The 27618-nt window shown below is 45.5% G+C and overlaps 1 protein-coding gene across 2 annotated transcripts; it reads right to left on the bottom strand.

The window, feature by feature from the left end:
* Positions 1 to 292: 292 nt before the first annotated feature.
* SACM1L (SAC1 like phosphatidylinositide phosphatase) lies at positions 293 to 27618 on the bottom strand. 2 transcript variants are annotated; one of them, XM_068152829.1, is made up of 20 exons: positions 27474 to 27618; positions 20679 to 20776; positions 19048 to 19122; positions 17586 to 17713; positions 16475 to 16624; positions 15398 to 15457; positions 13257 to 13290; positions 9978 to 10079; positions 9162 to 9247; positions 8909 to 8995; positions 8399 to 8467; positions 8214 to 8293; positions 5954 to 6052; positions 5486 to 5624; positions 4448 to 4517; positions 4287 to 4359; positions 3631 to 3724; positions 3456 to 3548; positions 2719 to 2776; positions 293 to 2319 (listed from the first exon to the last, which is right to left on the bottom strand). In XM_068152829.1, the coding sequence occupies exons 1-20, from the start codon at positions 27533 to 27535 to the stop codon at positions 2180 to 2182; spliced, it is 1797 nt and encodes a 598-aa protein (XP_068008930.1). In that variant the 5' UTR covers positions 27536 to 27618; the 3' UTR covers positions 293 to 2179. The 2 variants fall into 2 exon arrangements, with proteins under 2 accessions (XP_068008930.1, XP_068008931.1); XM_068152830.1 differs by having other exon boundaries at positions 293 to 2316.

The raw sequence follows: 27618 nt of genomic DNA, 5'->3' as shown, positions 1-27618 counted from the left end.
TGAAGAAAGAGATCAAAACCCAGCACTGAGCAGGGGTGACACTTGAGATTAAGCATCCGAGGAATCCAGCCAGAGTAGTTCTCGGACAGATGCAGCTGTGGCAGTGAGGGCTGGAAAGTGACACTAATGCAAACTGAGACAGGGGGCAGTGCAAGACCATCAATATTTAAACACAGACTAGCAGGATGAGCTACAAGCAGAGACAAAACCAGAGCATCCTTCTGGTGAGGAACAGTTCTGAAGGAACAATCCAGAAACAGTCCACTCTGAAGTGCAAAATGCACCAACAGTGTATCTAGAAAAGTTGGACATTTTATTGTCATTTGAATACACCATTTGTGAGTTTAGAAACAGACTTTTAAAGCACTGGAATACAGGTGCCTTCCAACTCCTACAACCTACCTTACTCTATGTCTTACAATGGTTTTATATTAGTAATTCATGTTTGGTTCTTTGTTGCAACAAGTTCTTCAAAGAAGCAAAGATTTAGCTCCAGACTGCAGGACAACTGAACTGAGTTTCACACACCGCTGCCAGGGAGCTTTCAAATATTGAGTCTGTGATGCTCTTCTACTTTATGCCCATGATGGAGTTCACCTCAGAACGTTTTGAAGCTTCCACTTAACCATCAGCTGGTATTTCTGCTACAGCATCTAGAAGCAAACAGACACTTTGCCAATACTAGTGCTTATGGACAGGTCATGTTTACACAAAACCCAGAGAGGCCTCTCCAGAAACATTCATAGTTAAAATGAACAGTTAACAGTTGCAAAAATCTGTACATATTTTCAGTCATAACACAAGGAAACACTGGAGCATCAGTGCTTCGTGTTCTAGCTTCAACAGTGACAACTGTGCTAGTCCTAGTATTCTACAGGTCTGCCCCCTCCCCACCCCCCCGTTTAAATTTTATCCCTGCAACCTGAATATACAGCTGTACTTTACAGGAAATATGAAACAATGTACAGCGCCTTAAGCCAGTCCCATGGCTGGAACAAACCATAGAAAATAAGTGACAAAATAGGTCTCAATTGGTCCATGATTAGGATTACTTTTTTTCTTTATACAGCTTGGAAGCACTAAATTGAAAAGACACACATTTATTATTAGCCAGCACAAATTTTTTCTGTAGCTTTTTGTTTCAAGAGTGTTACAGTATCATGCATGAAAAGCAAGCTGCTGCTCCCAAGTGCAAGTATGGAGTTTAGGCTAAATGCTTTCTCCTCAGGTTGTTTCTCCTTCTTTAACAAGTTACTTCAACATAACCAAGAACAGAAGCAGCTGACTAGCAAAACATGAAGTTCACCTTATGTTGTGACCCATTCTTAAAGTCATGTAGTACTTTGGATCTTAGCATAAGGAAGGTTCAATAAACACTGCAAAGGATTTTTACATTCTTTGATTTCATTTTACATGTTTAGAAAGAAAAATGTTGTCTTTTGATTTGCTAACTAATGAATCACCATCTGGAGACTGTACTACTGCAACAGTGCAAGACATCTGCAACTTCAGGAACATCCAGTTAGACTGTCCTTTCACCCTAACAATGGTCCATAAAATACTGCATCAGTTCAAGACAAGCCAGAGTTTTAGAAGAGCTTTAGGATTCAATGAGCAAAAAGAATCCAGACAAATATGCACAAAGGACTCCTTAACGTGGACTTAGCACAAACAATCCAGCTGCAAGCCTGGGAATGAGGCTTCATTGCTATAGAGCCATATTTATTCAGAAGCTGTGATTAGAAGCTCTATTATTAGATGCTGAAGCATCTGTTTGAGGTTTTTCTTTGACACTGGAACATGATCAGGGCTCCCTCTTGTCAAGCCAGAGACCAAAGATTCAGCTGAAACAGCCCAGGTGGACTATGAGCTTAAACAGTCCACTTATGCCCCAAAACATGCCAGACACCAAAAAGTTGTCTTCTGTCTCTGCATTACCTCAGTAAGAGCAGAGCCCCCTCCACTAATGCAATATTCCAAAGACCATTGCAGCTCAGACTGTCAAGTCAGGTCTCAGTTGAAAGCTACCACCACCAAAGGACGATTTCCTCTCCAGCCCTCACACTGCCAGGGAAGAATGTTAAAAAGAGCACTATCTGGTGTGGAAAGCAGGTCAGTAGAGACTCCACGTGTGGCTTGAGGAATCCTCGGTACCAAGCCGCTTTCCACACACACAAATTCAGTCCATCTTCTCCTTCTGGACCAGCTTGGGCGCATCTACAAAATCCTTGCCGTTGTAAAGGATGATGGCCAAAGTTCCAAAGCTTGCACTTCCCCAGAAGAGCACGTAGGCCAGTGTCTCAGTCCACGTATCACCTGCTCAGAGGCAGACAAGAGATTTCAGTTCATTATCTCTGTACTGAAAAACCTCTCTGATAATCAAAGTACTTCAAGCCCTCCCTCAGAAAGCACACATCCAATGAAGCTTGAGGCTCTCCACAGCTTTCCATTTCCTTACCCAGCATGTTCTGTGGTCTCCTCAGGTGCAACTGAATTTAACAGGGGCAATTAGCAGACCCTTAAGTTATATTTACAAAGGTTTTAACATTATTTTCTGTAGTGCCTCAGGTTTTTCCACCCTCAGTCTCCAGAGCCATGCTCAAACACCTTTTAGTACAACTGAGCAGCAATTTTATACTGAATAGTTTCTGGTAACTACTTATACAGAGTCCAAACACGAGCAAGCCGACTGTGAAATTACCCTCAGTAGTGACTTACCAGCCATTAGCAAGCAAATAATGCACATGGAGAAAGCAACCACCATAATAATAGGCAACTGGGGAAAGAGAGAAAGAATTATCACTTGACATAGCAGAACATATTGCTTAGTGTCCTTTAGGATGGGCTGCACTGCCAAGTTATTGACTTGCTTTGTACTGAAGTTGCTTTAATTCCCAATTCACCTGCTGCCAGCTACAAATAAAGTTTTGCACAGCCCCAACATTCCAAAAAGTGTTCCATAACTAGGTTAAGAATTATAGTACACCTCCTTGCTATTAAAAGGGAGGTTGAGGTCTGTGTTTAAAAACCAAACCACACCACCAGAACTCCCAAAACACACCACCACCAGCTACCAAACCCATAGCATCCCCAAATCCCATTTCACACAACAGAAGAGCAGGAAAAAGAGGTGGGGGTTTTGTGTTACAATCTATGCTTCTGCATGAAGTGTGAGAAGAGGTCTTCACATGCTGCTTCTGCAGCAGAAAGCATGGTGACTAGAAGAATTTCTCCCTCTCCACATGAAGCAGATTTTAAACAAAAGCAAGCAGCAGTTTTTTCAATACCTCAAGGACACTCCATTTTCTGTCAAGAAAACAGTCTGGGTTTAGTCCTACAAGCAGGCAGTCTAGAAACCCAGCCAGATGGCAGGGATGCCTCATTACTGAACATGAAGCAAGTGACCAAAAGGTTGTGTGAGTTTCTCCAGTCATGAACAAAGCCTCCATACTCACAGCTAAGAACTTCCAGTCTTTCTTGACATGTAGAGGACTAGCAGGTTCTACTTCATCCACTGAGTAATTTCCAAGAAAAAGATCAATTGCATCCTGGAAGAGAAATGGAGAGCGAGAGCTCAAAGGCACAGCCACGGCCACCAAGCATCTCCCAGCAGCTCAAAGCCAGACTTACTTGTCTAAATCCATCAGAAAAGTTGTTTTTGTAGTAACGTATCAACGAGTTCCAGCCATCCATTATTAAGCCCCACTGAGTTCTCTTCCCAGTTCTGCAGCAAGTGGTGAAAAATGTTTAAAACAGATTGATGAACTCAGGAAGATGATGTCAGGCTTAGAGTTACTGCATTGTTCATTGGTTAACAAATACCTTCAGGTAAGCACAAGTGCTGCTTCTGCATTACCACCACACTTGTAGCTGTTTGGAAGCTAAAATGACCTAGTGTTTAAGAGCAGGCTGGATGAGGCTCTGGCCAGCCTGATCTAGTGTGGGGTGTCCCTGCCCATGGCAGGGGGGTGGGAACTAGATGATCCTTGTGGTCCCTTCCAACCCTGACTGATACTGTGATACCCTTCTCTCCATGCCACCACAGAGAGGTGCCCTGAAGGAGGCAGCTTCTTTTGGGTCCATTTCCAGACAGCCTTTTGCCTTTCCACAGAAGGAGTGACGAATGGTGTTCTGCAGTTTTTAGTCTGATATGTTAACAGCTCAACCATTGCAAAATTCATTAGTGGCCTAAGCCCCAAATTAATAACCTCCTGATATGAAAACTTAAGAAAAATCTCAACCATGCCCCCAAACCCCAGGAGGTCTTAGCAGAAAGGCTGACTTGCCTTGTGTAATCTGTCTTTAAGGCACCAGTTCCAGCATATTGTTTGGCACAAGCATTAGCATTATCAGCCCAGGCTGTGAAAAGGAAAACATTGAGAGAGATGAAGGCAGTGATGTACTCTGTTTGGAGAAAGGGACTGTGTGAACCCTAACAACAGCCTACCATTTTTGTAGATTTTCTCAAAATCTGCTTGCTCTTCAATCCTCTGTCCCACATGCAGAACACCTAACCTCTGAAACACAAAGCAGATTGAGGCTCACTATTAGTTCACCAGGAAAATCAGATTTGCTTTCAGAAAAAAAAAAGCTGTGTGCATGTTAGAGTCTGGCCAACACATTTCAAGCAGCAGAGTAACTCAAGTGTGTGAGCTGTATGCAGTTGTAGTGTTAAAACTGCATTTCTGTTCCAAACAAAACCTCTCTCAACTTCCCTTCCAACCTGAGCCATTCTGTGACCTCAGAGACATCGCCTCCAACCTCCCACCGTGGGCAGGGACACCTCTCAACTAGACTCAGCTGCTCAAGGCCTCAACTTGGCCCTCAACACCCCCAGAGAGAAGGCACCCACAATCTCCCTGGGCAGCCTATTCCAGAGTCTCACCACCCTCAGACTGAAGAGCTTCTTCCTCAGATCCAGTCTAACCCTGCCCTCCCTCAGCTTCAAACCATTCCCCCTTGTCCAGTCTCTAGACACCCTCACGAAAAGTCCCTCTGCAGCCTTCTTGTAGCATCCCCTTCAGGTATTGGAAGGCAGCTCTGAGGTCGCTCTTGAGTCTTCTCCAGACTGAACAGCCTCAGCCTAACATCATAGCAGAGGTGCTCCAGCCCCTGCATCATCTTTGTGGCCTCCTCTGGACTCACTTCAACAGCTCTCTGTCCTTCTTATGCTGGGGACACCAGAACTGGAGGCAGTATTGGAGGTGGGGTCTCAGCAGAGCAGAGTCAAGGAGCAGAATTCCCATCTCTTGCCCTGCTGGGCACACTCCTTTGGATGCAACCCAGCCCATATCTGCTTTCTGAGCTGCATGAGGGCACTGCTGGCTCAGGGGGAGCTTCTCAGCAATCAACACTCCCAAGGCTCTTTCATCAGAGCTACTCTCGACCCGCTCTGCACCCAGCCTGGATTTGTGCCTGGGATTGGCCCAGTCCAGCTGCAGGAGCTTGCTCCGACTTCCAGCTTGTTAACCAAGATGACACTCACCTGCAGCTGTGCCTGCAGGGAGCGCCGCGCCAGCAAGCTCTGGATGACGTTGGTGCGGTCCAGGCAGTCCATGCAGTTGCTGCGGAATATCCCCTCCTGCTGGGTCACGATTTTACCATCACAGTCCACTAGGAAGTAACTGACACACACCATCCCCCTCAGTACTGACAGTCTGTACAAACCACATCTTCTCAGAGGTAAATACTCTAGCAGCCAAAAGGGTTCTCCTGAGCATACAAAGAGCTCTTAACCATGTCTCTGAACTTGGATGGCTCCCTGAATTCTTCCTCTCCCACACTGAAGAAGGGTACCAACAGAGGAACACTCAATCTCAGGGCAGAGTTCAAGCTCGTTTAAGTGTCCCTGGGAAGAGCAGCCCTGAAGCAAAATCAGTGACTTATATTTAATTGTTCTCAGTTCTAGGGATCTAGCTCCACAGAAGCCCATGGCAGAAGTGCAGAGCCTTACCTGAACTCGTCCTGCTGCTCTGCTAGCTGATCCATCAAAATCTGCAGTCGATCCCACCTCATCCGACTGCACTCTTTGTGGAAGTCAAATGCTACATACCTGTCCAGAGAGAAAAGCATCCTCCCAGGTTATACAGCTACTGAAGGAAGGGCCTCAATCCCCAACTCCCCAGGCACTTCTTCAGACAAGGTCTCCAGCAAACATCTACTGATGCTGGCAATTGGCTGGGCAACCTGTTCCGGAGTCTCACCACCCTCATGGTGAAGAATTTCTCCCTAACATCCAATCTGAATCTACCCATTTCTAGTTTTGTTCCATTCCTCCTAGTCCCATCATCACCTGACACCCTAAAAAGTCTCTCACCAGCTTTCTTGTAGGCCCCTAAAGATACTGGAAGGCCACAATAAGGTCTCCTCAGATTTAAGGCCAGGCTGGATGTGGCTCTGAGCAACCTGATCTAGTATGAGGGGTCCCTGCCCATGGTAGGGGGGGTCAGAGCTAGATGATCCTTGAAGTCCCTTCCAACCCTAACAATTCTGTGATTCCTGGAGCTGCACTCTTCGTGTATGTGGGGACAGCATTTCCATCTTTTGAGATGCTGATTGGCTGGAGAAGGCAGGAGAAGCACTCAGCTTCAAGTTACTCATTCTGTACCCTAGTTGGTATTTTTCCTCCAGAGAGCACAGAAGATATATGCACTTGATTGCACTTTTTCCACTAGGATTCCTTTGCCCTCCTCTCTTCCAAGCAAACAGAGACTTCTGGTATATAGATCACTCTGAACTAGACATCAGTATTGAAATACAACACTCTTTGCTGGCATGCAGCATAATTCTCTCCACAGCTCTCTAGAAACCTGTGACAGGTTCTGTTTCAGCAGCTAACCTTCTGCCATAAGAAGGTGGCCACTGACTTGGAACGAGATTTTAACAGCTGTTTCATTTCTGGCAAGAGGAACTCTAGGTGACTGGGGGTTGATTCAACCTTATAGATAAATACATATTCATCTTGACATCTATTTAAAACTTACATTTTTATAAATTAAACACAATAAAAATTAAATACATCCCAATTACATACAGATATCTCCTTGCAGGGCATGACATGCCTCCCCTCAAGCATTCATAACCCAAGTTATTCTGCGTGCATAAAAGCTGGTATTATATACGCTGAAGGCTCAAGTCTTAGTCTGGCAGGTAGACACCATCAAAATTGATTCCAGAAAAAGGATTTGGGCAGCATTAAGAAAATGAGGCCACCCAACACTGCTTTTTACCACACACAGAACATCCCCAAAACATGCTGACAGCAGGTTACGGTTTGGGTTTCCACCAGATGACTTTTACAGCAAAGATATATAAAACCTGCGGAGGTCTGTGCAGGAAAGGTCTAAGCAGCAGCCTAGGTGTGAGAGTGAGGCAAGAACTCACCTTGGAAGAGGCTTTCTTTTAAAACACAAACATGCCCTTGAGGGTAGCAGAAGCACATGCTCCTCTCTTCTGATCCAATGTCACACTGACATTTAAATTACCTGTTCCCTTTATTGCTGTCTACAACTACCTGAAAGGAGGTTGTAGCCAGGTGGGGGGTGGTCTCTTCTCCCAGGCACCCAGCGCTAGAACAAGAGGACACAGTCTCAAGCTGTGCCAGGGGAGGTTTAGGCTGGATCTTAGGAAGAAATTCTTTCCAGAAAGAGAGATTGGCCATTGGAATGTGCTGCCCAGGGAGGTGGTAGAGTCACCATCACTGGAGGTATTTAGGAAGAGATTGGATGAGGCACTTGGTGCCATGGTTTAGCTGATTGGATGGTGCTGGGTGATAGGTTGGGCTTGATGATCTTGAAGGTCTTTTCCAACCTGGTTAATTCTGTTCTGTTTTCTCCTTCATCTCAATGCTATCTTACTCACACTCAGCACTCTAAGCTGGTGATGTAATCAAGCCCCTTTGCCAGAAGAAAGCTCTACAGGGCATGATTTCTTTCTCTTAAAAAGCAGATGATCTCCACAGCTCTCAGCGTGCTGTTATTCCAATACTGGCATGACTGTTGCTTCTGAGCTCCCTTCATTCTGCCTGTCTCCCCTTTGTTCCATATTCACTTCAGCCTCACTTCTGCTTACACCAAGGTAGAAGCATTGGCCATGTGCAAGTTACATCATAAAGAGAAAACACCAACAAATCAGAGAGCTGGCAAAGGCTCCCAAAGAGCTGATGCCTGTGTCAGGCTCAGAGGCCAGGCCCCATTTCAACACTTCACACATACCTGACCATTCCATTTGCCATGCTGTTCACCATTTTGGCAAATGTTTGCTCCAGAGGCTTCTCTGAACCTTTTTGGTTAACCTGGGAGAAAGGAAATAAAAATGAAGAAAGAAAAAATGATGTATTTACTTAAGTCTGCTTAATAGAGCAACCCCTTCTTTGCAGGGAGAACAAGTGAAAACCTACCAAGTTGACAACCACTTGCTTCCCATAGCTAATTATCTGTGAGTCAAAGTGTCTTTGGAAGCCATCCATCTGGAAGAGAAAGGCAATGTGTTGACAGATGCACACTGCTATTAAGATCTGCAACTGACAGAAATCTCCAGCATCATCTTTTTGCTGATACCAAGTAGGTAGCTTTACAGCTAATAAAAGTGTTTGATGCTCTCTGCTGTGCTTATACACTTCTATTTTCATCCCCTCAGTCAGTTCAGCTCTCATCACTAAATACAGCACAGAGAATATATAGCATTATGCAGCTACTAGAACTGCTGCAAACAAGAACCAAGAAGAATTGATGTCTGCATTTCTTTCAGGCTCTGAACTCTTCTCAAGGAGTGCAAGGCTTCTTGCTACCACTTGTTGAAATAAAGCTGGATGCCATATTGCTCATTTTATTCTTCTGATGACAGTTTATCACACAAACACAAGCCCAGAAATACATTAAAACCCAAGACACACCAAACACTCACATACATGATTTACTGACTTGCTGATCTGTGGCTTTGGTTTATACTTGAGGTTTGGTCTCTGGGACCAGAAAAAAGGAATTGATCCACGGGTCTGCAAAAGAATGGAAATAGTTTTACATACCCAAACTTCCAAACTCACTTGCCATGTGAAAACAAAAGCTGACTGGCTCAGTCTGTGTGCCTGAGAGTCTTGTATTTGTATTCACACATTATCTATACACCTTAGGCCAGTAAGCAGTTCCTTATGCTGGTTTTACCTGAACAAATGATGCCTTGCTCCCCTTGTAATGCACAATTTGTTCTGTTTCAACAAAATTGGCAGCATGTCCTTCCGAATCAATACCTGCGTAAGGAAGAAGACCTGGTTAGCCAGCTCAGACTGGCTGCAGAACAGTGACAGTGGATCAGCAAAAGGCTTTCCACCTGAGTGCTCACAGAAAGCCTGAAAACAGCAGAGCTGCCAGAAGACAGCAAAATTAAACACAGCTGGTAGAGGTTGAGTGTGCTCTGTACTGAATTTCACCTGAAGCAGCACAGTTGTGCTCACATATTTTGGTAATTGCAGCCCTAGAAATGGAGTAGTTTGATATAAGAAGAGTGCTTTTGACTGAAATATTCGTAATTCAAAAGCAACCAAAAACTGGCCAACCTCTCTGAAAGCATCTCACAACAGAAAGGAATTTAAATGCATTTCCTTGTTCACTTCTTAACCTGAAAAAAGTAGAGAACAGCACTATCCAGAGCTACCCCCCCAGCACCAGTGCTGCTCTTGCTTGAATTGACTGCTAAGCCCAAAGGGCTTGCATTTAACTCCAGTAACATTGAAGTGTTAGCCTCCTCTGCATCTGCAGTTCTCAGGAGAAACAAGGAGCCATCAGTTTTAATAAATATCAGAAAATGCCTCAGTTCATCATACAGGTTCCTAACATTTTCTCTGAAGCAAGAACCTCTTGAGACAAACCTCTGTAAGCATTTTTGTGTGCAAGTCATTACCCAGCAATGACTCTAAAGTCAGGTTATGTCTGGAGACTGAATTGGCATTCTTTGTGAAATCGACCCAGCTGCCTTCTTACCTCTCACGTAGTAGCGAACACCAGCCCTGAAACAGCTTCTCCTGGAGACAAGCAGCCAGTCAAAACACTTGCCATTAATAGAACAGGAGTGCATAGTGATAACTAACAGATCATGCTAAGGAAAACTCCACACTGTCAGCAGGCTCTTTTCAGAGATCAAGAGGCAGGAGGTGTCAAGGAACCAAGTGACCACATGCAAAGAAATCTGTAAACATTTCTCACACCAGCAACAGCTGGACATGAAACTGGAGAGTAACTTCCTATCAGGATCAGTATGCACTCCACAAGAGAGGGCAGAGGTGATGTCAGGGCTGAACACACAGGAAAGCAGCTGCAATTGATAAAGCAGCATTCTAAAGAAGACTAATGTGGTTTTAGAGCCCTATGTAGATCATGAAGTGGGCTGGCTTCTTGAGTTCTGTTCAGTGCTGATCCCCATTTCAGCCACAGGATATTTTAGAGTTTTCTTGCCCCTATTGCTTTTAACAGAAAGCAAACAAAAAACAACCCAGAAAACAGAACACAAGACAAGCAAACAAAAAACCCAAACCAGACAAAACCACTCCAATACTTTTCCCTAGGATTTTTAGAAGAGCCAGTACCTTGGGCTGTCTCACCATGCACCTCTAAGTGCAAGATGCATCACATTTGCAGGTGTCAGAACAAGCAGTAATGCAGACTGGATTGCAGATCCATGCCAAGAAAAGGAATGAGCATCTACCAAGTCTCCAGTGCAGGCTGTCCAGATGAATGGCTGTCTAGCCTGAGCATGGAAGTGCCAGATACACCCTGATCTGGGACGAAGCCATGAAGAGGGGCCACTGACCACTAGCTCCAGTAGCAGAGTCTTGTTCTGTACTGCTTGCCATTGCCTTGATTTGGGCCACAGCAAGCTATCCAGTCTAACAGAGACCAGCATTCATCACCAGGAGCTTCTCCAAGGAGACTCACAGGCTTTCATCCTTTGCTCCTAGAATCTGAAACCTACAGCTTTAAAGGGAAGCAAAGGCTCAAACCACTCCATTTTTGCAAGCTGCAGCACTAGCACACTGCAGTCTTATGCTCTTTGAGCAATCCAGGTACTTTGTCTTAAGGCTGGTAAAGGAGATGCCTTTTTAATGGTAAAAGCTGGATTCTGCATGCATGAGTCAAACAGGACATAAAGCAGCTGTCTCCTGCATGAGCACCTGAGCTATCTGAAGGGACACACTGCTTACATGGAACATCTTCATTTTGTGCTAATACAGACTACAGTGAAGAATCAAGAAAAGAAAATAATAGGCACAATCCATAATGGCCTAAATCCATAAAGTACTGGGTAAAAAGAGTCTAGTGCTTCCCTGGAGGACTGCTGCCAGGTTCTACAGCCCTTGACTCAACACCTGCACAGCCAGCAGGTTCCTGCAAAGAAGGCTACCTCTGAAGTTAGCCTCTTAGCAATATTCAGACCATTGTCTGTTGGTAATCCCTGTCCTAACTTCCATGGCAACTTGCTGTTGGCTACTTCCACACACAAAGGAAAAACATTTTAATTGGGTTTATTTTAGAAGAGGGTGGGGTTATTTTTAAGCAACAAGGGAAATATGAATCAACTTAGACTTTAGGTGATCAAAGCCTCAATGACTCAAGTAAGTCCATTTTTTTTTTCCCCATCACTAGTTGGACAAAATGTCTTTACATTTATGAGGGGGAGAAGAATCTTTGGGTTTATGGCAGTAACTGCTGGTGGTGCTGTACCAGCTCTGCTGAGGGCTTTTCATAGCATTTTTGTCACTGAAAAGCCAGTTTCTTTGAATCCCTATGTTCTCCAAGGTGTTTGGTTAGCACTGAATTGCAGCACATACATTACTTATGCTAACTATTTATATAGTGAAAATAGGACAGGGTAAGGTGTTAATTACAGTCTGCCAACTGCTAATTGCAATCTACTGAGACTCTTCCACTCAGGACCTGCAGGGTAAGGATTGGGTTGCTTTGGCAGCTCCCTTTTGCTATCCTTCCTTGCTTCTCTGTCTACTCCCATCACATTTTCCATTAAATGAAGTGACAGGAAAGAAGGACTGGAGATCTGCCAGCTGCTAACAGTCCTTGCAGCACAATTGATCCAGCCTGGCAGCTGTTCCCTGCACACACCTGAGGGGCCTCGGTGACAGAGGGAAAAAGGAATTGTTCTGTCCAATCTTGCCAGTCCTTCTCATGCTGCTAGGGCAGGAGCATCTGGGACTTGCTGGTCACACAAGGAACACTGCCTCCAGAAAGCACTGGGCTTACTCAGAGCACACACCCCTTCTCAAAACCACTCCTGACTGCTAGAAGGGCTGGGACCCAAACACTGGTGGAGAAAAAGCAGCTGGCTAGAAAAAAAACATTCCAAGAGCCTCCAGCAGAGCTCCTTTTATTCAGTGGGAACATCCATAAGCACTTCAACTCAAACCTGTTCTCCCTTATTTTATATCCCAGGTAATTGCTAAGTGAAAGGATCCTTACAGCAAGGTAAAAGTACTGAGGGTGATAAGAGCACTGACCATAGTCATTCTAACCTTCAGTCTCATTGAGACAGTTATCCAAATAATAGCTGTGAAATTAAATACATTAAGCCTTACAAGCAGATTATTCAAGTACTCACATGAGTCCTGTGTCCAGTTCTGGGCCCCTCAGTTTAAGAAGGACATCGAGACACTTGAACATATCCAGAGAAGGGCAACAGGGCTGGGGAGAGGCCTTGAACACAAGCCCCATGAGGAGAGGCTGAGGGAGCTGGGATTGTTTAGCCTGGAGAAGAGGAGGCTCAGGGGAGACCTCATTGCCCTCTACAACTACCTGAAAGGTGGTTGTGGCCGGGAAGGGGTTGGTCTCCTCTCTAGCAACCAGCACCAGAACAAGGGGACACAGTCTCAAGCTGCGCCAGGGGAGGTTTAGACTCGAGGTGAGGAGGAAGTTCTTCACCGAGCGAGTCATTCGTCATTGGAATGTGCTGCCCAGGGAGGTGGTGGAGTCACCATCCCTGGAGGTGTTCAAGAGGGGATTGGACGTGGCACTTGGTGCCACGGTCTAGTCATGAGGTCTGTGTTGATAGGTTGGACTCGATGATCCTCGAGGTCCTTTCCAACCTAAGTTATACTGTGATACTGTGAGTGGGCTAGCAAACCATATGCAATGCTCATCTGAGCAAACAACTTAGTTCTGACACTGTGGCCAACAGAGCAGCCTCACCAGCACTCACTTTGCTGTTAGTCTGTCACCACGTTCAGCACTGAGCCTTACAACACAAAAGGATACATCCGTGCATCACTGGTGTAGCAAACCTATGGATCTGAAACACACAACAGACATTAAAAACACTCAATCACTAGCAGATGAAAAAGCTAAGGGAGTGACCATGCTTTATCTAAGAGTCTGATGGGTTTGGTTTTTTACACTTCAAGATTTGTGGAGGGTACAATAATTTAAGAACAGTGTGGCCAGCAGGAGCAGGGAGGTCATTCTGCCCCTGTACACTGCACTGGTTAGGCCACACCTTGAGTTCTGTGTCCAGTTCTGGGCCCCTCAGTTTAGGAAGGAGGTTGACTTGCTGGAACAAGTCCAGAGAAGGGCAACAAAGTTGGTGAGGGGTTTGGAACACAAGCCCTATGAGGAGAGACTGAGGGAGTTGGGGTTGCTTAGCCTGGAGAGGAGGAGACTCAGGGGTGACCTTATTGCTCTCTACAACTACCTGAAGGGGGGTTGTAAACAGGCAGAGGTTGGTCTCTTCTCCCAGGCAGCCAGCACCAGAACAAGAGGACACAGTCTCAGGCTGCGCCAGGGGAAGTTCAGGCTGGAGGTCAGGAGGAAGTTTTACACAGAGAGAGTGATTGCCCATTGGAATGGACTGCCCGGGGAGGTGGTGGAGTTGCCATCACTGGAGGTGTTCAGGAGGAGACTTGACAGGGTGCTTGGTTGCATGGGTTAGTTGATTAGGTGGTGTTGGGTGATAGGTTGGACACGATGATCTTGAAGGTCTCTTCCAACCTGGTTTATTCTATTCTATTCTTTCTAAAAAAGCCCAAGGGCAACAGCAATATCTGTGACCCTTGTTAGCAGCAGGGGAAGTCAAAATCTAATCCTAACTGAGTGACCTTGACAAAAAGCAGCTGCTTTGTTCTCCTGCACATGGCATTTACTCTTCTACTAACATGCCGCATATAAACCAGTCCAGACTGAAACCCTTTGGTATCTGCTGTAGCTCCCCAGGAGGATGCAAGCAGAGAGAGAGTTAACAGCATGGGAGTTCAGTAGGGAATGCTTCTATGTGCTTAATACCCACAATGTTTGTTCCAGGGGTTTTCCTCACCCTGCCACTCCTGAATAACTTGATCTGCCATGAACATGTACAATTAAAACTCTCTCATACCTGATGTCCTAACCCTGGCACTAGAGGAAGGCAGATGTAGCCAAGAGGAGGTCATGCTTCTCCTCACACACCAGTTGGATTATTTCTTTGTTTTACCTCCTGTGTCTGTTTTCACTACCTAGGCACACTTGGCTTTCTCTGCTGTTCCCACCACAGCTTCTCTCTCAGTTCCCAAGCTTTGTTTGCACAGTGTTATCCAAACCATACACCCAGGCAAATGCCCCCATAATATGCAAAACAGCCCTTTGCTAATTCCTGTCTTCACATTGCAGCAGCACTGCCCAGTCTTTTGGAACAGTGCTGTCTAAGCTAAGAGCACATCTCCACAGCTTACTGAGACAGAAAGAGCAGCAGTGCAGCATCCCCTTCAGTCAGAGAGAAGAGGTTGCTGTAGCTCAGACATTCAACACATCTGAAGTCTGTGGCAGGAAGGAGTTTAGATCAGTCTGGCCATTGAGGACTCCAGCTGTGGCTCACAGCCATGCACTTGTATTTGCTGGGCTAAGTGAATTCAAAGGTTGCACTGTGCTGGTCTCCATCTGAAAAACTGCAACGATCTAAGCTGTCAGGCTTACTCTTCATTATTGGCTCTTTAGTGCATTCACTATGGAATTTAAACTACACTCATGGAAAAAGATGTTAGCCAGGTTTAGAAAAAAAATAGAAGTGCTGAGCTGAACTTTGCCTCTAGCTAGAGATAACTCAGCAGCTGAGCTTAACAAGCTCCAGAGGCATGTGCTGTACAGGGTAAGGTCCCCTTTGGTTCACATGAGCATGGGCTCAGCACAGCATCTTCCAACAGACCTGTCCAGAAGCCAGCTGTGTTACATGTCCTACTGAGGACACTGGCAGGAAGTTGGAAGCTTCAAAGGAGCAGACTGTCACTGTGCTAACAAGAAGAGCCAAAATGAACAGCCATGTTATACTGGATCCTGGCTGGCTGAAGGAACAGACACTTAAAAGGAAACTTGTATACTTCTAGTAAAAGTACATTCATCCCCTATGAATATGGTCATTGCAAAGTGCTTACCTCTGGTTGAGCAGCAAATTCTCTGAGGAGGTGTCCATTCCACACAAACCGGGGATCTGCCTGCAGCAAGGCAAGAGCAGAGAGGCTTTCAGACACCACCACTTCTGAAAGTGGCATATCCCAGCAGCCATCCATCACACAGGTTTTGGATGAACAGATGTCTGTGGAGCTGGCACACCCTTTTTCAATCAGCATTCTTTAGATCCTCAACTACAAATCTAAGAAACAACTCATCTCTTCCCTTTTGTTATCAGCTGTTTGTTCCAGGGAGCTGCTCCAGTCCCACTCAGTTAGCAAGGCCACAGACACAGCCTGGTTACTGCCAGTAACATTGTGATGTCTTTGCATGTTCAGACAGGGGAGGCTGAATGTCTAAGAAACATGTCAATCTATTGCAGGAGATTAAGTCATGAAAATACAAAGGCATTTTCAGTTTGAGGATAATAAATGCTTTAAACAGTATCTGCTACATAGAGCATACCAAATCACTGGGGGGTTGGAGCACCTCTGCTACAAGCACAGGCTGAGGGAACTGGGGGTGTTCAACCTGAAGAAGGCTCCAGGTAGATCTAATAGCAGCCTTCCAGTACTTGAAGGGGGCTACAAGAAGGCTGCAGAGGGACTGTTTGCAAAGGCCTGCAGTGACAGGATGAGGGGCAATGGTTTGAAATTAGAGAAGAGCAGATTTAGATTGGATGTGAGGAACAAGTTCTGCACCATGAGGGTGCTGGAACACTACCACAGGTTGTCCAGAGACATAGTTGAGGCTTCATCCCTGGAGATATTCAAGGTCAGTCTCTGGGCAATCTGATCTAGCGCAGGATGTCCCTGCTGACTGCAGAGGGGTTTGGACTAGATGTCCTCTGGAGGTCCCTTCCAACCCAAACCCACTATGATTGTGAAAAAAGGCTTACACAAAGCTAATGAGACCCCAGGTTTCAGCAGCACCATCCTAAACTTTAGGTAAAGTTTCCTTCAGTTTGTTTTGACATTTTTTTAAACACAAATTAAACTTAAGCCATGCAGAGGTGATTGGCAATGCCTGAGGCAGACAGCAAGCACAACTGGCAGCCTTACCCTCTCCAGGAGGCTCATCTCCTGGAACTCAGGGCTGGTGTTGGCTAACCGCTGCAGGGTGTGCGTCAGGTCGTAGGTGGTGGAGAAGTAAAAGCCATCCACGCTCAAGACATGGTTGAGCATTGACAGAAATACTTTATTGTCCTGCAACTGTTGGCAGAAAGAGGACAGGAGAGCTCCCATTTATTACCACCAAAGAATCTTGGTTCTCCTAAAGCTACCACTACTTTTTGAAGTGATGAAATGAACTTTGCTAGTGCTCTAGCAACACATGACATCATCCAAAGGTTACCACAGCAGGAGGAAACCATGAGACTGCAGTTTTGATAGCAGTTCACTGATAGCTTACAGCTAGCACACTGCAACCAAATTCTGCAAGAACAGTGGAGAGCAGAGAACAGCTATTGACCTCACATACTACTGTTAGTAAACTAATTTTAGCTACTTCCAAGCAAAAAAGGAAACTTTGTTTCCCTTAAAACCACTCAGTAAAAAGGCAAAAAGAGAACAAAATGGCAATGCAGAGAAAGGATTTAACTTACTGACAAGATTACTCCATTAGCTAATGTGTTCTGGTTCCAGTTTTAACCTCATTCCTTTCCTCTAAAAGCTTCAGATTCCCCTTTCAGCTCCATCAGTGAGACACTTGTCTACTCCATCTATCCACAAGACACCTGTTCTAAACAATCTTCATCCTATCCCCCCCCCCCCCTCAAAAAAAGAATCACCTCTTCCCTAATTATGTATTTGAACCATTCATACATTAAGCAAAACAGATAATTAGGTGACAGCAAGGCAGCTTACTGCAGGGGCTATCAGAAGAGTAAAGCTGTGAGGAGGAATTAGCAGCCTGTATAGCATCCTAGAAGGGGGGGACAACACACAGTATGCAGATCAGGACTCTGGGGATGATAGTCTAAGCTGCACAACATGACTGTGCTATCTTGAATGACAGAACTTTTGTACACACCCATACCCAAATATCACATCAATTATAGCAGAGAGAAAACAAATACAGTCCAGAGAGCTTCTTAAAAAAATGCTCAAATCAGGAGCTGTGGTAGTGGACATCACCACAATACACCCCCCAGCCCCTAATCAGTGCACCTACCTGAATATCAGTTAAGTGCAGCATGGTCTTTTTGTAGGAGAGGATGTCAAAATCTGTTGCTTTCCAGATGACATGACTGAAAATCTCACCTACTTTTTTCTTTTTTGTTATTACTATCAGGTATGTGCCTGTAGATCACAAACAGCAAAGGTTACAAAAGAAAGGTGCACACCCCCAGGGAGAAGGCAGCCACAACCTCCCTGGGCAGCCTATTCCAGAGTCTCACCACCCTCTTACTGAAGAGCTTCTTCCAAAGATCCAGACTAACTCTGCTCTCCCTGAGCTTCAAACCATTCCCCCTTTTCTGGTAGCTAGACACTCATATGAAAAGTCCCTCTTCAGCCTTCCTGTAGGATCCCTTCAGGCATTAGAAGGCAGCACTAAGGTCCCCCTGGAGTCTGAGCTGAACCCCAGCTCCCTCAGCCTGTCCTCATAGCAGAGGTGTTCCAGCCCTGGATCATCTCTGTGACCCTCCCCTGGACTCAGACCAACAGCTCTGTGTCCTCCTTATGCTGGGGGCACTAGAACTGGAACTTCTAGACTTGTGGTTTTGTTTTTGTTTGTTTTCCTACCCCCCAACATTCAGATGAGTGGAAGCATCACCAACTCTGTAAGCTGTGCAAATCCCCCTTGGGGAAGTTCAGTTTTAAAACAATCAGGGCTTGTCAAGTACCTATGACAGGTGTTCACCACGCTGCTCTTGCTCTGCAAGACTCACAGCCAGAGTATGAGCACACAAAGCTCAGCAGTTTAGGATCCCAGCAGAAGTTACTGCATTTAACACAACTGCAATAAGTAAACTCAAATCCTTTCTACATATGGACACTTTTACCCAGTCTGCATCCTCCTCATCACTTTTCACACTTCAGTCTCTATCTCTGAAAGTGTTCCCACAAAAGGTCTTTTCCACAGCAACACTTTCTGAAAGCTTAGACTTAAAGCAGTTTATTCTAACCTTATCCTACAATTTCAAACAAAGTAGACCTGTTCCAGTTTGCCTTTTCTCTTTTAATGCTGCATTTGCTTTGTATTTGTAAGATAGCTGCAACACAAATGTGACCCAACAGCTGCACCTACTACCCTCAGTTATTTGTGTACCAAGACTAATGATTTAAAGTCAAACTCCATGACCCAATGCTTGGCTGTTGCATCAAATTCAAACAGTGGTGAAGAGTAAGCAGATGAAGTCCTTTACACACGTGTGAAATGCATTGCTTAAAACTCAGCAAGCTGCCAGTTAACCCTGCCTCTGGAGCAGCCACAGGTTTCAGAGGTGCATAGACAGCCATGATAAATCCTATTTGGCTAGCTCCATTCTCTAGCAGCCACAAGACAGGCCCATCACACTGATCAAAGGGTAGCCTCAGATGCTGGCAAAATACTATTTCTGTCCTGAAAGCTTCTTCAGCAAGGTATTTTGCCCCATTGTGTTTTTTGAAGAGAACAGAAGTGTTTGCCTTACCTGCCACCAACCTAATTGTTCCCAAAATGCCATATATAGGCCTTGTAACAGCTGAAGGGGGAACATCTTTCTTAACTGGAAAGCATAAGAGAAAACCAGAACAAAACATTAGAATTTCAGGCTGCTGCTTTCATGTTAAACCAGGTTTGTCAAAGTTTCTTGCTCAAAAGAAGTTTTGCTACGATCTTAGGTTTAAGCAGCAATGCATCCCAATTTCAAAGCCTGATGCAAGGCAGAGGAAGGCTGTGGAAGCTTTCTACCCCCATTGCTCATGTTTCATCAAAATAGTCATTCCACTGAATACATTTAGACTCATTCCCTTGATAGGAGACTCCTCAATAATGTATGTCCTGCCAGCTTCCAGAAACTCTGCGTTGAAGCCATAAAGGCTGGAAGACATCAAGAGCAAACAATGCTTGTGCCTTCTGCCTCCAGCTGCTTCTTGTGAGACTCAGATGATTTCACTGCTGAGGACCAGTTTACTTGTGGTGTCTCTCTGCAAAGCTGCCAACAACAGCATAGATGTGGCAAGGAACAGAGCATCCCAAACAGTATCACGAGAGATCCAGAAAGCATCCTAATATCAATTAGAAGTGTTAGCTTGTTAAACTTTCATCTATCCAAGCTTCTAGAATAACAGAAGGGAGATTAGAGAAGGGAAAAAGAAAAACCAAACAACTAAGACACCCACACCAGAACTGGGCATTTTCCTAGACCTTGGAGAAGAGGAAAAATAGTGCTTGAATTTTCCTTTGCTTTGAACACTTTGTAGACTCATCTGACAAAACACCAGTAAAGAGAACAGCTGGAGACTAATAAAAGACTTCAGGCACCTATCTTTAGAGTTTCAGAGGGACAACTTTGAAGGAGAAATTGAAATATTGTAGTACAACACCAAAAATGTCAGTGGAATGGGCACACCACTCCTGAAGTATACAAGAGACCCAAAGAGTGGCTGCTTTATAGCACTGCTACTGCAACATTTCTCTTTAGGTGTTAGTAATACTGAGGTACAACCCCCTGAAGTATTGAAAGGGAAGTCACCCACTGCTTTCATTTCCTGTTGTCATTCAATACATGTTCTTTGAGTATTTTAATGCATGTGCCATTCTTTGAAACAAATTATGAAGACATCAGCATGCTTCAAACTGCTCACACTGACATCTGAATCCAGACCTGCAACACACAGCTGTGTTTACATTGAGGGGGGGGTTACCTTGGTGCTCCTAGAGGCTGTATGAAAACTCAGGATTGACTATGGAAGAAGAGAGCACTGGGGCAATCAGTGAAAGCTGCAGAAGCCCAAGTATTCAATCCTCCCCACGCTTCATCTTGTACTTGTGGCACCAATCCCAGCTGGCTTGGCTAAGTCAGTGTCTGCTGTGATGGATGTTCTCACCAAAACCAGCACTGTGCCCCTGCCTACCCCCAGCAGCAATCCCACAGTGAGAAGCCATTTCCAAGAAAGCTCTTTGCAGGACAGAGCACACAGCACTATATTCAAACAGCAACCCAAGAGAAACTTTCTCCCAGCCTCGGTGTAAGGTTCTGAGGATCTCTGGGGGAGGGTCCAGGGCAAGGCAGCCAAAAGGATAGAGGCCCATACTGAGCAATAGAGGTGATGAGAGTACCTGTGAGGGTGACCTCTGTGGAGACTCTGTCAATAGCAAGCACATCATCAGCTCCATCATCACAAGCTTCCACATAGAACTTCTCTGGTGTTATATGCCTTAAGGGAATGGACAGGAAAAAGGAATTTCAGCAACACTTTGGTTTATTCTTCATTAAAACCTTATTTCAGCTGCAACCCCCAAAATTCTCACTGGATTACTTCCCAATAGCCACTGGTGTTGGAGAGTGCAAAACCCATCTAGTCAGGCTAAACAATGATTGCAAAATCCATGGCTTGTTTGACCATCTCAACTCTTATTTACTGCTGGAAGTTACAGATCAAGTGACTTCATGCACATTGTACCTCCCTAGTTCATTTAAGCTTGAACTGCATCACTTTGAACTCTAAGAAACCAAAACCAAACTTCAAAATCCCAAGTTTGTAACCAAACACTTCCCAATGTATCAAAAAACCTGCAGAGCCCCATCCCTGGTGTGAGTCTAGTAAACAAAACTCATGTCCAAAGTGACAAAGCACCCTTTTCACAGCAGAGTCTTGTAAGGATGGCAAGAACCCACTGGAAACAGACTGCACAGAACACCTGAATGCAGACCACCACTAGCCACGAAATTGAACAGGTTTTAGAAGCATTGCTCTAACACACACTTGAGACACTTGAAAGAAGCCAGACACCAGGCTGTACAACACAGGACTCAAGCAGAGCGACTTGGAGCCATACAGTGGAAATTATAAACACAAACAAGAAAACCCAAGCTGTGTTTGTAACTGTGTGAATTTTCTCAGTGAGGCCTGACAAGAGCTGGGTTCAGAGTTTTCAACATTTTGCTCTGGAAACTTACTCTACAGGACAGATATTTTTAGCCCCCTTCTCCCTAAATAGATCTTTCATTTCTTCACATCTTTTGTTTGCCTTTTTTTTAGTCCTTCAGAATGCTCAATTAGGATCCTAATTTAGATCAGAAGAGTCTTCTAGACCTCTTTGCAGATGTCTAGCACCTCGCTTCCACCCACTAAAAGCAAGGCCAGCTTCTGAGTTTCTCCATCTTCCAAGCTGAATGGTGTTTCTTAGGGTGTGTTTTGATTCTCTCCAAGGATGGTGATTCTACCACCTCTCTGGACAAGTGGAGACCAAATGCTTGACTGAACTGAAAAACCCCAAGCCAGCAAACCATAACATAACCAATCAATCATAACTCAGGAAATTTCACTTCTCATGCATCTGATGATCTTCAGCAAAAGCAGCTAAAAGAAGTGTTTTAACTTAGCAGGCTGTAAAATAGTGTCCAGAGCAGCGGGGAGAAGAGTTTCAGTTTTGGAACCCTTTGTACACACAACAAACAAGACCACTGCACTGAGCACCCAGAGGACATCTGGGCACTCCCATCATGATCAGTACTCTTGAAAGCTGCTCTGCTCATCTGCAGAGGCTACAACATGGCCATGACTGTACTGTAGCCTCAGCACTGAGACTCACTTGCATATTAGTTACAGCCTGTTTTCAAACAGAGAGTAAAAGCTGAAGGGTGCAGAACATCATCACATCAACATTTTCCCTTTACTACACTCAGGAACAAGAATTTCCCCCTCCAGAGCTTGTTTGCCCTCATCATCCCCAAGTCCAGAAAAAGGGGAGACCCAGGGCTGCCGGTGCAAGTGATGCCTGCTCTCTCCATCTGCACATGCCCTGCTCTGCTAGACCAGCCCCCAGCACTTCTCCCCCTCTCAAATCACCACCCATATTGCCTCCTGCCCTTTGAACAGCCACTTCTCATCTTTATCTCCTCTTACACAATGCCTGTACGCGTCTAGCTTGGTTTCAACTATGTTGTACCCTCAACACAGAGGAAAGAGAACTCTGCTATCAAAATCCTCCTCTCCTCTCCAAGACTACATTTAGTGACAAAAGTGTCACAGGGAACAAGACAAGTGATCTCTCCTCTCATTGCAATAGGCCAGACTGGTTCTTGTGGCACACTGCAGCAATCTCATCACTGGCTGCTCTGGAGCTTTGGGTGGGTTTGGCTTGGAGCTCTTTTGGAGGGGACTGGAGAAAATAAAATTGCCAGTCTGTGAAGCTGAAAGAACTTCTGTTGGGATCACTCTTAACAACTGCTTAAAATGCAGCTGCACAAACTGCAAAGCTTAATGCCCTGCAAAATGGTAAATCCCTGCCTCAGAAGGGGGAGAATGAGAGCTCTTCCATGTTTTTAACAGAAGGATGAGTCACTTAGTCCTTGCTCCATTTTTGTAAGTAACTGGATGTGTTCTCCAGTAGAGTTGAGAAGGAGGCCAAGACTGAAGCAGGTTTTGGTGCAAAAGCTGATTTACAAGTTTACCAACCCCCAGAGGTGGGCAAGTAGTCTCCTCATTAACTGGACTCTTCCAAATATAACACTGCTATGACTAAGATTAGTGCCTCTCCTCTCTCAGGAAGGAAGCTGATGGGCATTGTATACAAGTGTGGTGCTCTTCCATAGCCTCTGCTCAGAGCCAGGCCTGTGTGTCTATCACAAGCTTAGAAAGATAATAGACAAGCTTGTTTACTGATCTGAGAGGGAGACACTCAGTGCTGAAAGCAGAACTGTTCACAGGGCAAGGAATCTGCAGACAGATTACTCCTAGGCTTTTAACGAAATCAGGATCAAAGTCCAAGCACCAGGATTACATAAAAATACTGCTGCCTTTAGTCTACAAGTCTTGTTATTGTCTACAAGTCCATAATGTCTGGAGATACTCCTGAACCCAGTTTTCACACAGCAAGCCATGTTCTGCTTTTGTACAATCTTCATTTTTGCTACTGGAGCCTGCCTTTGCTTCAGCTACCTTGCCACTGCTGTCTACAACCATCCAAACCCCTTAGCAGCAACCCCAAACCCCCTAACAGCAACCCCAAGCCTCCACTGCAGCTTTACAGCACAAAATCTTCACAGTATCAGAGCTCCTCTCACTCTTTTCAATACAAAGAAAACCCTGACCACTATTATCATGGACTATTTCTCAGTGTTGTCAAAGAGCAAAGGGAGTGATAAATGGAAATACCTGAGATGATATAACTCATGATACTCAAGAAAAAGATAGATACTGAAGGACAGAAACCAACAAATTGATGTTTTAAATATTATTGAAGGTGTCTCAGATTTCATTTTTGAAAAGTCTCCTCCAGCTGAAGCTTTGTGGATCACTGCCAAGACAGAAAGCAACTTATTCAGTAGATTTCATTCCTGCAATACAAATTTGAGGGGAAAAAACAAGTGTTGATTCCCAACATCACAACAAAAAACAAACCTTTGCTTGCTTACACCAAGCCAGCCTAATTTACAGTTTAAGCGAGACAGGATTTTTCTCTCTTTTTTTTTTCCTCCCCCCCTTTTTTTTCCCCCACTTGTATATTTGTTATGAAGTTTCACTTCATTAATTCACACTAAAAAATCTGTGCTGTCTATCATGAGGATGATTCAGGGTGGCATCCCACATTTTAATGAGGCTGATTTTATAGATAAGACTATGCCCGTGTTTGGCTTGAGAATGGAAGAGCTCTAATGGCAGCTAAAGATAGTGCTTCACCCAATATCACTGCAAGGCCTCAACAGCCAAACCCTTACTTCAGTAATTGATTATTTCACCATAAATACTTAACATTGCTCTAATGCAGGGGAATCTTTGATGTCAGCCTCGAAATACCATAAGAAAGGAAGCCAGGAGCACATCCTGTCCTGCACTGCAATGCATTCGCTGTACTTAGGGAACTAAAGTGGCCTGCAGAGATGCAGGGAAGATGTCAGCAGAGCCTCAAAGGTGGTGTTAAGTAACAGTGCTGCCATGCTGATGATTTCAACACTCCAGAGATTCCAGCTTTTCTAGGTGAGCGAGTGTGCTAATTATACAGCCACAATAAATATTACTCCTCAAGTAGGAGCAGCTCAAGGAACTGGAGCATCTCCCACAGAGCAGCAGCTGTTGCAGGGAGAAGATAGGGAGTGTAACCTCAGGATTGAAAAAACACTAGTCGAAATGCTATTTGAAAAACAAAAAGAGGCATGTAGGTATTAAAGGCATAGCTTCAGAAGTGGAACTTAGCTGGAAACAGTCCTTAAGGTGACAAATACTTCACTATAGAAGGTAATGCCCTCCTCAGCCAACACACCTGAGCTTCACCCTGACAGCCACTGAGATTAAGCAGGAAGAAAAAGGAGGTGTAGCTGCCTTTTCTAGAAGAATTACCCAAACTTTGGCAACTCTCTTTAGAAAACAAGTAAAATCTCCAGAGACAAGCTGTCTGTTTGGACCTCTCCCCAAACAGAGACGAAGGGCACCGCACTCAAGCGCGGCAGCATCTCGTGGCTGACGAGTACTTCCACAAGGCATGCAGGCACGAGTGCGGTCAGGAGGAGTTAAATGTGAAACAGCTAGGACCAGAGACTCACAGGGCCCTGAGAAGGCTGTCAGAAGGGTAAGACTTCACCCAAGCACAATGGAAAAAAAAAATGTCTATAAACAAGCCAGAACAGCCAAGACCCACTCTGTTCAGCAGACAGCTTTACCAATCAGTTTTCACTGATTAATTGGACTTTCCCAGCAGCCACTAGAGCTTGCTACCTGTGACAGCTGTTTGAATTCTACCAGTTGTTCCTGAGGCCAAGAGAGAAAATTACAGCAGTGACAAAGACAACTAGGGGCAGCAGTTCTCAGGGTACTAGTTTTACCCGCTAATTAACGGTGTCATTCAGCTAGCTCCAATGGCAGCACAGGCATCAGCACTTTTCTCCATACCGCCTAAACCTGGCTGACAGTGGTCAAGGCACAAAGCCTCTGAGGCACTACTTTAAGAAACAAGAGGTCTGCATTCACAGCTAGAACCTGTGAGTAGATGGGCAGAACTGGACTCCACAGAGCAATGAAGCTCCACACAGGGCCACCAGACTACCCAGAAGAGGAGCAGTTCCAGAATCTGACCTTTTCACAGTGAGACTGAGAAGTCAGTTAAACCCTCCCCAACAAAACACTGCTACCACAAAATCCCCAAACTGAAGTCTAGCTTGAATTTCTCAGGACAACTTTCCCCTTTGCCCTTGTAAACAAACCCAGGTTTGACTCAACACCCAAGTTCTGGCCCTATATCATGGTAGAGATTCTGCTGGCACTACCACAGTTTGGTGTAAGAGCAGAAAAAAAGGTCACATTTGCTCAGAACACAAAACAATTGTGGTTTAAAATTACAGGGAGAAAAAAAAACCCCAAACCTCACATTAACCTACATTTGAGATAGCCTTGCTCTAAAATGAGCAAAGCTTACTTTTAGTTAATCTTGAACTTCAAATGAGAGATTTCTCTACTAGCCTGTATCCAGCAAATTGCTTTACTTAATTTCATGAAGGACTGTGAGTTACTGCGACTCGTACAACTCACCTTTTTCTCCTTTGCAGGCAAAAAGATCACAAGTTCAGCTTAAAGAAAGACAAATATTGTTTAGGTGGCAACCAGAAAAAGCAGCTGTCTGCCAGACCAGCAAGGCTGGTGATCTTACTCTTCATTAACACTCAAACACCTCCAGGGTTGGTGCACCCTCATGCAGCTACTTTATATCACGACAAAGAAAGCAGCACAGTGATTTTGAAACAAGCAGCAGCGTTATGACAACTCTTCATGCAGGTCTTCAAGAAAGAAGCCTGCCTGCACTGAATCCAAAAGATGTTTGCCAAATGAAATTTAACAGAGCATTAAGTACACTTAAATCAGGCTCAAAAAAAAACCCACCACCAAACCACTGTCAGATCCTGCTTCCTGCAAATGGCATCACTAACTAAATTCTAGAGTTGCCAGCTACCGCTTAGAGGCCAAAAGCCTGGGAACGCCTTCAGGACACACAAGGACGTTTCACGGCTGGCTTCAGTCAGCCACCAAGCGTCTTATGCTCAGAGTAGTTTGTTCAGGAGTTTCAACCAGCTACTGTGAGGGTTTGCAATGGAAGTGTCTCTTCACTTTTAACTTCGGTTACGCAATTTCTTTTTGGGTATAAAAGTCAGCAAGCAAACCTCTGGCATTTACAAGTCCGAAGGGTTATGTTCTCCCCTAAACCTTTAAGGGGAAACGGGAGGTTCGAAGAATCTGAGAAGTGGCAGCAGGCACCACACAGCGGAGTCTCAAAAGCTCAACACTGGCACCAAACCCATACCACACAGAACCCCGTGCTGTGACAGAAGGGCAGCTAAGTATGCGTAAAGGAACCTTCTGCTGGCAAGTAACGTCGCATGTGCAAAGCCTGGTATTTTTACCAGCACTGGAGTTTCTCTAAGTCACCTATCAGGCAGAAAGCAGGCTGTGTGCGTCGCTCGGTGCCCACCTCCTCTGCACAGACCAGCAGCTGCTCCAACACTCTCAAGACAGAGAAGCTGCTCGCCTGTCACACCAGCGCTGACCTGCCCGCCTCAGCCCTCTCGCGTATGAGAGAGGGAAAGGAGACGGTCACCCGAACCGCGAGTAACCAGATGAATGGCCAACAGCGACAGGATCCAGTCCCTTTACCAAAGTCCTCCTCCCTCCCGCCCCGGGCTGCCGCCCACAGCCGCTGCCTCGGGCCAAGCCCTTCACGCTCGCCCAGGAAGGGAGGCGGCGAGCCCGGCACACCCGGGCCGGGAAAGGGAGCGGAACACGGGACCCTGTGGGACACAGGGGCCCGCAGGCCTGTGAGGGGAGGGGACAGGCGGCCGCTACTCTACGGGCCAGGCCCTACCCTCTGGTGGCTGCAGGTGACAGCGCCGCATCCCCCCCCGCCTGCTCCCAGAGGGTCACTCACAGCTTCAGGCTGGCGTAGGCCGCCGCCGCTGCCGCCGCTCCTGCTGCCGCTGTGGCCGCCATTCGTCCCTCTTCAGCTGGCGCCGCGTCGCTCTCAGCTTCTCCGCTGTCCTCTTCCAGACCTCCGCGTCCCCCGGCCTGAGGGA

Source organism: Melanerpes formicivorus, unplaced genomic scaffold (assembly GCF_026170545.1).
Source record: "Melanerpes formicivorus ecotype bairdi unplaced genomic scaffold, bMelFor1.0.p_v2 SCAF_24, whole genome shotgun sequence".
In the NCBI taxonomy this organism is placed as follows: domain Eukaryota; kingdom Metazoa; phylum Chordata; class Aves; order Piciformes; family Picidae; genus Melanerpes; species Melanerpes formicivorus.
Note: the sequence above shows the minus strand (reverse complement) of the source record. Positions and strands in the feature narration are given on the sequence as shown.

Excerpts from the sequence above, each read along its gene's own strand:
- SACM1L (XM_068152829.1), bottom strand. The coding sequence starts at position 27,535 with ATGGCGGCCACAGCGGCAGCAGGAGCGGCGGCAGCGGCGGCGGCCTAC. Across the intron at positions 8,996-9,161 it reads GCAAGGCATCATTTGTTCAG|ACCCGTGGATCAATTCCTTT; the intron begins GTAAAACCAGCA and ends ATTCTTTTGCAG. Across the intron at positions 3,725-4,286 it reads TTAAAGACAGATTACACAAG|AACTGGGAAGAGAACTCAGT; the intron begins GCAAGTCAGCCT and ends CACTTGCTGCAG.